Source organism: Danio rerio, chromosome 14 (assembly GCF_049306965.1).
Source record: "Danio rerio strain Tuebingen ecotype United States chromosome 14, GRCz12tu, whole genome shotgun sequence".
Classification (NCBI taxonomy): Eukaryota; Metazoa; Chordata; class Actinopteri; order Cypriniformes; family Danionidae; genus Danio; species Danio rerio.
Window position 1 is genome coordinate 30,199,566 of NC_133189.1, and position 10,065 is coordinate 30,209,630.

Below are 10,065 nucleotides of genomic sequence, written 5' to 3' on the forward strand. Positions count from 1 at the left end.
TTTGATCACTTAAACATTTAATATGCAGCTTTGTTAATTTTGATTTTATATATGCATGTGTATACTGTTAGACTCCCTCATTTGTATATTTGGGCAACACTTGTTTATATTTTATGCAGATGCACTCCCATACAAAATAAATCGCAATCAATCTAAAATTAATAGGTTATGTTGTGAAATACTGCAATATAACCCAGAGAAAATCTAGATATTGCAATGCAAGTTGCATACACAACTAACTAAAAATATAGAATTTTAAATATGTAGGAACACTTCTAAAATAAAAACATTAAACCTATTAAAAATAGCTTGAAAATCGTCCTCAAAATAAACAGCAAATACAATTTGTTTACAAGAATTTCCAGAAGTACTTAAAGGAAGTTCACCCAAATCTGAAACTTCTTTCCTTTACTCTGCATGACTGTGAACAAAAAACAAAACCAGCGATCTTCATCAAGCTATACTTTCCACAGGACCATGGGAATCCATCCTTCTTCCCAGAGACAAGACACACCCATGCTTCAAAATAGTACATAGAGTTTATTTTGTTCTCTCAACAGTGGAGTTGTTAAAATATGTTGTCATTCTTGATGAAGTGCAACAGTAGAAGGCAAACAGGATTCTTTACATGCTAGATAGTCACTCACACACAACCATGATTTGACTTGGCAACAATTCCAAATAAAACCATACTTGCACTTGACCTGAAAGCGGGTGCTAGCAATACACAGGATTGCCCAAGCAGTAAAAACACGTTCCTTTAAGAAACAGGGAGAGAACGCTAAAACCAAATGCTAGGTTTCTCCTTTCCCCAATTCAAGTAGTTTTGTTTTTCTACAACAAATTCAAGTTCAATCTCAGAAATAAAAAGGAAGAGTCCAGATAAAGAAGAATCGCACTCCCGGGTCCTGGAGTGAGGGATGGAGACAGGGAACAGGGAAGCCATCTTGTGTTAACCAGGGTGACTTGCATCAGCAGTGAATGACGTGGGAGCTGCATCACTGACGTGGTCCTGTGTAGCGGCCCTCGCTGGGTCCTGTGCCTCGACCGGCTCCAAAACTGGGTTTCTGAGCCATGCCTCCACGGGTAGGCGGCCCCCTTGACCCTCCTATCCGGTCACGTGGTCCCCCGGGGCCTCTGGGCCGGATGTCTCGTCGGTCACCTTCACGGGCTGAGCGGGTCTTCTTTTCCTCTACGTTCAGCCGGACATCTCCTCGCAGTTTAATGGGCTGCGACAATGGAAAAAAAAAAGGTCATTCTGATGATCCAACATCAGTCAAAACATCCCATAGCACACAACATTGGGGGATATGCACATGGACTACATTTACAGTTATCCAGTCCAATTGCTCCAGGTGAACTAACACACCATTACAAAAACATTTTTAAAAAGTTTAAGACCTAATTTACAAAAAAAATCTTTGATCTTTACTGCCTGATTGATACACTATATAAAAGCTGGTTTCAGATCAGACAAGCACCACTGCATTAAATCACATTTTACCATTTATTTTTTTACTGTATTTTCAATGTAGCTTCTGCACTTGCCTGCTGCTACTGAATCAAGCGGCAACCTCCCGCTCTCCCTCAAAGCGAACACAGACGTTACTGAAACTGCAATTCATCGAAATTCTGCTAGTCTTGTTAAAATGGCTTTATAGCAGAAAAAAAAGATGTTTACAGCCGGGTACAAAAAACTATTTTGGTTCATATAGCTAATATTACCCTTCATAACTGTGAGGGGGGGTGAATTTTTTACAACATCTGTTTTGTTTATATTAAGTCTGCATAATTAAGGGTGTGGTCACTTGAGTGATAGCCAAGTCTCGCTGATCGCCAACTCGTCACCTCAGCTGATTACCCACTTAACTCTGCTATATACCGCATTGTCATTTATTTGGCTTTACAAAGTCAATTGCCTTTTTAAATTATTTCCCACAATATCAGATAATATGGCATGCTGTGTGCACTTGTGTTCACAAACTGTTCAAGTGGCCTTCAATTCCTAGGTGAGTGAAATTATACATCACATCTATAAAACGTATGTTTTAGATAATTTTTCATTTCTATTTTTCTTTAGAGCTTGAATGCATGCCAGAATGACATAGATTAGCTGTAGGCTCCAGAACAGTCATCTGAAATGCTGTCATGCAGTATTATGCATGGATTTCATAAATGGCCTTGTTTGTACAGTCTATGTACCGAGTAAGCTTGCGTTTAAACTTTTTTTTGTTAGGCGCTTTATGCATGTACAACTAAATAAACACTTAAGTCTATTTAACGGATTGTATTTTAATTACTTTACAATACTAATGCTGTAAAAGAAACTTTATAAAAACTGAAAATGGTCACAAAACTATCACCGGAAGCTTACTGTTGGCTGAAAAACACTAGCTGTGCATATAGCTCTTCGAACATCACACGTACCCGATTGTTGAGGATCTTCTGCACGGGCTCAGAATCATCAAATACCACAAATCCAAAGTTAGGCAGCTTCCCGCCACTGTTGATTCTCAGCTCAAGGACAGTTCCGTACTCTGTGTGAGACGTTAGGTTAGATTTAATTACAATTTCAAAGCAAGCCTAATAGTAAAAAATAAAATAAATAAATAAAAAAGCCTCACTTACGTTCAAAGAATTCCTTGAGCTCATTCTTATCCACATCATGAGGTACATTTCCAACAAAGAGCTGGTGACTGTCGGGATATCGGACTGTTCGTCGCACCTCTGACTCCCCGCTCTCACCCTCTCGTACCACTAGAAACAGATAAATCGATTTCATTTGATCAGTGTCATTTTAGGTTGAAGGTTAACCAGCAATGATGAACACTTCTCATTAAGCGAGGTTCAGGAAGGGTTAATTACTTTCAGCAAAGCCAATGAAATCTAGAAACTGCAAAAGTTAACAGATCAAATCTTTTTAATGAAAAAAGAAAGAAAAAAAAAAGCCTCAAAATGTGCTTCCATACTCAGTTCATTAGAATTTTGCACACCTCCGGGCCTTGGTGTTCTGTGAGCTGGAGAGGGTCCTGGTCTTTGGTCACGTGGTCTCTGATCTCTCTGGGGTCTCTGTGCTGTGGTCTGCGTTTCTGTTTTCACCTCCACACGTGGCTATGGACCACAAAAACGCAATTAGCCACTCATGATAAAACTGGATAGGAAGTTTATTTGTGAAAAAATGCAATCTACAGCAGGTTAAAAAAGGCAACGTTTACAAAAGCTTAAATATTTTATTTAAAATATTTATTTTAAAAAATTATTTTAGTACCTTTAACTGTAGGCAGTCTTACATCAAAAAAAAAAAATTGTGATGAGCATTTACCTGTGCTGATGGGACTCTGACAACATGTGGAGGGACTCCTGTGGCTGGGACCACTCCTCCAGGTGGAAGATTCTTGCTAGTGACTGAAGCCCATGAAGATGGCTGAAAACAAGAAGCATCTGACTTTACAGGTGACCTTTCTTGTCCTTTCTGCAATGACTGTACAGGTCATGTTGACAAGAGGGACCTAAAAGACAGTGATTAATGAGGGTGGTCTTACCCGGTTGTCCTCTGGCATGGTGGGTGCGGTGTCAGCAGGTGTGGGCGATGGGGGAGATCTCTGAGTCTTTTCCTCAACATGAACCTCAGGCTGGCTGATGGGCTCTGCTTTCAGCTCCACAGCTGCTGGCTCCGGCTCCACCTCCACTTCTGGTTCAGGCTGGGGCTCTGGGGTTACAGACACCTCTTCCTGGGGCACCTCAGGCTCTACACTGTAATTGCACAAATGTGTATTAAGACACAACTCAGCAAATCTTTACCGGTTTTTCAAATGTGCATCATACTTAAGAGAGGGTTCCCACTCTAAACTAAAATGCCAAGTTCCCTGATTAAAAAGCTGATATCCATTACTTATAATGAATAGAAAAAGATGCAGCTGTTGTTTCCCTGCAGATTTTAGGGATTAGGTAATAACTGAATTTAATGCTAAATAAATGACGGATATTTTAGAGTAGCTTGCTTTGAAGCTCTATAAGAGCTGCAGCAGATATCATCTAGCCAGCAAGGACATGGTTTAAATACATTCTGCATAGTTTTATATTAAATTGCATTAGATCTGCATATATAAAGCACTTATCCACTGTGTGAAAGTTGACAAAGCACAACAGTGCGTGACATATGACATTAAAGAAACACATACAGCCAAAGCTTATTGGAAGGCCATCTTTGTACTGAATGCTCCATTTTAATATAGTGCTGTAATAATAATATAATCCTGTTGTTGATAAAATTAAATGCTATTTATTTTGACCTTCTAGAATATTTCATTTATAAAACATGTAGTACGCTTTATATGATAAAAGGTAGTGTCATCATCTCATTGTTCTAATTATATAAAACAGACTAATAGTGGAGGTACAATTTTATGAAAAAGAGGTTTAAATGTGTACCTTTTTACAGCAAAACAAGAAATTAATCAACCATTGATGCATATTATTAGAAAGTTTTCTGCCAATCAAAGTCATTAACTCTTTAATTAGAATTGGCATCATCACTGATTTTCACCCTCTGGAATACACCTTTTAAAACTCCGATATTCCAGAAAGGCTTTGAACACCTTGAAGACCTTGTAAAGTCTAGTATTCCAATAGAAACATTTAAACCTGCAGTAACTTGGGCTTACTAAGGTTAATGACAAAACTTGAGTGTATTTTGTTTTGACTTGACACACCTGCATGATTTGTACCCTGCCTTTCGAATGGTTGCCAAACTGAACGATTAAATGAGCTGCAAAACTCAATACAAATTACCATGGTGTCTGTTCGTAATACCCAGAAGACTCCTCTTGGACCACCTCAGGTGAGTGCACTCGCTCCAGCTCCTCCACATCCTCCTCAGATTCTGTGAACAACAGGAGATGAATGAACTCATCTGCTCACAGCGAGAGCAATTGGGAGACAGATTACTCCAAATATGCTAGAAATACCACAATATATCAGCGGTTTACCCTCAGGAGGTTCTGAGTCAGAGTCCCCAAACACTTCATCCTGGTACCGGAAGATATCATTGTGTACGTAGAACTTGTTTGCAACAGTTCCCTAAAAGATCAAAACAATAATAAGAATAAAAAAACTAAAAAATAGTAAGAAAAAAAGCTATGTGCCTCATTTAGTAAGCAACCCCTAATGACTTGCACAAGTAATAAAAAAAAATAAAAAATAAAAAAACAGCTAATTCTTTTCAGGGCTTCAAATAACTAGAAAATCTTAATTGAACAAATGCACTGAATACCACAGCTCAATGTAAAAAAAAAATTGCTTATTTGAAGGACTGAAGATATTCTACAGAATTAGGGAGGACACAAACTAGACCTTATAGCAAGCAAATTTAAGCCAAACATTTCAAAATACAAGTACACAATCACTGACCCCATTCACCTGTGCATATTAGTATTTAATGAACAATTCTCTGTAAAAAATGTATAAATACAAAAGAATATTATTTTAGAATAGTTTGCAGTTTCAAACCAATAGCTTCCCATACGGAATCAAAGGACTGCTGACTGTTTGGTCAAGACATCTTAAATCATTGCCCTTGAATCAGCATGTGCTGAAAATTAGATATGGAGGTGTTATATTAAGACACTTTCTAGAATCACTGGATGATACTCTTCATAAAAATAAAACCACTCTATCAATCTGGAAGGTTTAGTGGTCAATTAGTGGTACACTATCTTGAAATATTGCAGTCAGTTCATATGCTTGATCTTTATATTTAAAATGTAATAAAAGGATATGAGTATGTACATTAACGAACACGCATTAAATGCAAATTATCCGTTAAGTAAAAAGGAAATGGTCAAATTAAATAAATCAAAGTCATGACCATTAATATCACTAGTTGAGTATTCTCAAAGCATGTTAATCTTTACAAAAAAACTTGTAACTGGTCAACTCTATCGATGATGCACAATAATTAAAGCAAAACACTAAGCCCTAACGTCTATATTTCTCAATCATTTTGTTTTATTCTGACATACATTACAATCCTAAAATATACAAATGTATATAAAAATTATGAGTTTAACTAAATCTGAACACTACTTTTATTAAAGGGTAAGTTCATTGAAATGAAAACTCATTTATGTCCTCTTCAGCCATGTCAAGTCCCCAGTGCATGTTTATTGCATGCAAAACAATGCTTGCGTGTAGCACTGCTGACTTTACTCATCTCCATATCATAAAACACATATCTCCTTATTAAACATGCACCCTGACTAACTAACAAAGTAAAAAAAAAAAAAAACATTGGTAAATGTCATGTTTACAGTTTTATTTAGCACACGTGTTCTTGTAGCTTCATATATTTACAGTCGAACCAGTGAAGTCATATGTAATGCTTTTGGTTTCTTTTCTGAAATTTGAAAATCTCACAACTCTTGGTTTTTAAAGACGGTCTGAAAGCTCTCAGAACTCAATCTAAAGCATCTTAAATTGTGTTTTGAAGATGAATGAAAGTCCAATGGGATTGGAACGAATTAATCATTTTTATTTTTGGTTGAACTAATCCTTTAAATCAGGGGTCTCAAACTCGCGGCCCGCGGGCCATTTGCGGCCCTCAGTGCAATATTTTGTGGCCCGCGCCGACCGCTGTACACTGACAGAATCAGCGGAGCGGGGAGAGAGAGCTGTGACGTCAGTGTAGGAGGGAACTCGCGCCGGCCAGAACCAAGGTAAGCTGTTCCCGCCCCTGCCTGCCACTTAGCTACCTATCTGCATCCTGCCACCTACCTAGCTATAGCCTGCATCTTATATATATTATAGGTAGATACAGACTGGTACAAACTGATGTGACTGGAGTGGGGTGGGGGTGTTTTATTTATACATATATACGCCTTTTTTTTAGGTGAGGGAATGGAAGTTTTGAGTGAGTTCCCGCAAGCCATACTGAGGGTCTCAACTGCTTCCGCTCTAAAGCCAAATGTGGTTCAGATTTGTGAGAAGCACTGTCAAGTCTCTGGCAGCAAGGAGTAGGCAAAAGATGCCATGTTCAGAAGAACTGTTCATAATCTTCACTCAATGTTCTATTAATGTTCAGGACACTTCATGTTCAGAAGAAATAATTAAAACTTAATAATGACATTTGAGGACTTTTTTTTTTGTAAAATCCCTTATGCGGCCCAGCCTCACCCAGACTTTGCCTCCTGCGGCCCCCAGGTAAATTGAGTTTGAGACCCCTGCTTTAAATATTACAATGATTCCTATTATGCCAGTTGGCATATTCACTTCCATTTTACTGATCCATGAACATCTGCCAATGCAGATAAGTACAATAAATCTATGATAGCATGAAAACTATTTTTCAAATACACAATAGTTTAATTCACCTCAGGACATGCTAGCAATTTTATCAGATAACACATTTATGAAGGAATGTTCGTACCTCAGGTGCCAAAACAAATGTCTGCATGAACTTCCTCATGGGCTGCATGTTATTGGACAACTCCCCCAAAACTTGAACCACCACTCCCTCGTTCAGGGTGGCATGAGCATCGACATGTCTGATCTTAGTGTGACAGTCACGGAAGCTTAGAGCCATCACCTTCTTATGGATTTCCTGTTCACATGAGAGAAGAATAAAAAATGATTTACAGCACCGAATTACATAAGAGCAGCTACCATATCTCACATTTTCACATAACATTTATTCAATATGTACTTTACATGAAGTGTAAAATAGAGAATTGCGAGATATAAAGGGTGTAAAAATCTTTAAATTAAACATTTTGCATCTTTAATTCAAAATGGAGAGGTTTATTGGTGAAGCAAACCCCAAAACTTTAAGTGCGTCAGTGATAAACAAATATGATTGGTTGTTGGATTAATAGTTTCAATTCCTGCAGATTCATCTAAACCATGTAAGAGTTAGATTCTGATTTAATTCACAAAATGGAAATATTTTTGTGCACATATGGATTATTTTTTATTAAAATTTGCTCTTGATTGAAACTTGATTTGGATTTTTTTTCTCCCTGGTGTCAAAGAGGAACTCCATGATGACCACTTTACATGGTAGAGCATGCACATTCAAGACCAAGGGTACACCCACAATCATGCTTCACTCAGGATGAGGAAGTCACTGCAGCACTGCACAGCATTTGCTAAAAAAATGGTTAAAAGGTGGTCTTATTGGTTTGTAAAGGGAAGTTGGGCTTATTCAGGCGTAGATGATTAAATCCTCTCTCATGCAAGCTTGTAAATGCTTAAACTGAACTCTCTGTTGTTTATAGACTGGCACAAAATAGCTTATGGAAATAAAGGTTTTTAAAGACTGTCTTCAAATTAATTATTTGAAAAATCTTTTAGAAGTAATGTGAAATGTATCTTAAAAAAAGCAAAAATGTGGGGGTTTTTTTTACCCAAGACGCACAAAACTTATTCCAGAAAACCTCTAAAACAATGTTAGGTTCGGTTATAATAGTCTAAAAGGGGCAACTTAATTCACAACAACTGTAATATAATACTCACAGACTGTCCATATACTGCTTCTGCTGGTTTTCCATTGTTGTCCAGTCCACCATGTACATATGAGGAGTTCTTGCCATAAAACCTTAAGACAACAGCAAAGTTTAGCTTTACTGCAATATAAACTACCAAAAAAAGGAATGTTATACGTTAACAAAGGGCAAGTCACCTGTGCAGGTAGTCAGGAGCCTGGTTCAGCAGGGTGTAATACTGTCGGACAAACTCTCGCCCGACAAGCTGGGCACTTGGCTTCTCCATCACCATTTCTTTGGTCAACTGGTTTCAACTAAAACAAAAATGACTTATTATAAAAAAAGCACCTCCACTGTTTCTTCACCCTTATGTGGTTCCAAAGACACATGGTTGCTTCTTGAGGACCACAAAAGGAACTGCCCTGCGACATCTCCTTATGCGTCCTTCAGAGGAAAGCTAACGTTATCTGGATTTGAAAATCCTGATAGAGGCAACTCCCATTCCTGACGGAACTCATTTGAATATCAACCGCTATAAACGATATTTGATGAAGGAAATCGGGACAGGCCGCTTGTTGAAACCGAAACAAATCCCTTTGTTAAGCTCATGAAGACGTAACGTTAGACGCAATGAGGACGTTTAACAACAGCGTCTATACATTTCCGTCGCGCCCTAAAAGAACAGCAGTTCAATTAGATGTTTTAACTCCTAGTGAAGGGTGGGAAATTATTCCTATTGGAAAACTGTTTCAATCTGATGAATTCATTGTAAGGTTGAGCCAAGTAGGCCTGGACAACAGCGACGCGTTGCCATCTTGAGCCCCGTACCTAAGAGATAATCAATATTTCTTTCGTTTTCGAAAGGTTAACGAAAACTACTTGATCAAGGTCACAATTTAATCCACGTCCTAGAATTCTTCATTCGCCATTCATGAATCAGGCACGTGCCCAGTAACGTTACCGCGCTGACTTCAATTAATGTTACACGATCGTAATATATATCGAATGACAACACAATACGCAGAAATTTTGTTAAACTGATCTTAAACATCAGAAGAAGCGTAACACACCCTAACGACACCGTGAACGTGTGCTCCCTCTTTGTCGGAAATGTCGGCTGGTGGTCAAGCAAATGCAGCTAAAGCTAATCCTCACAGCGTCGACTAACAAAAAGACCCAGCCAGCGACCTAAGGCGGATTTGACCTTTTAATCGTCTGAAATAATCATAGCATTCATAATATGAAATATTTTTTATACAAAAACTACCGGAACTATACCTCTATATTAGATTAATCACATACTTTAAGCACATGGCTATTAGCTGCGCAGGAGCTAACAGAAAGCAGTACGCAACGCACAAGAACAAAAAAGATGTAGTGAAAAATAAACTGTAGAACATATTTAACTTAAAAAGCTAAAGTGAACTTACCGAAAGGGAATCAGTAATGTGTTTTTGGGAAGAGTTTGACGTGATTTAGGTGAAGCACCTCCTGCGCCGGTAGCTGTGAAGCTTTTAGCTGAGACACTGGCAGCAGCGCGTGTGGCGAATTGCCGGTTTCACAGCAGCGCCTACTAAACTCAACGGCC

The 10,065-nt window shown here is 38.3% G+C and overlaps 1 protein-coding gene across 2 annotated transcripts; it reads right to left on the reverse strand.

The window, feature by feature from the left end:
* Positions 1 to 520: 520 nt before the first annotated feature.
* Positions 521 to 10,023, reverse strand: g3bp1 (GTPase activating protein (SH3 domain) binding protein 1). 2 transcript variants are annotated; one of them, XM_005173102.5, is made up of 12 exons: positions 9,908 to 10,023; positions 8,675 to 8,791; positions 8,509 to 8,590; positions 7,424 to 7,597; positions 4,989 to 5,079; positions 4,792 to 4,882; positions 3,543 to 3,753; positions 3,323 to 3,424; positions 2,970 to 3,111; positions 2,629 to 2,757; positions 2,428 to 2,537; positions 521 to 1,229 (listed from the first exon to the last, which is right to left on the reverse strand). In XM_005173102.5, the coding sequence occupies exons 2-12, from the start codon at positions 8,767 to 8,769 to the stop codon at positions 999 to 1,001; spliced, it is 1,458 nt and encodes a 485-aa protein (XP_005173159.1). In that variant the 5' UTR covers positions 8,770 to 8,791; positions 9,908 to 10,023; the 3' UTR covers positions 521 to 998.
* Positions 10,024 to 10,065: the final 42 nt, after the last annotated feature.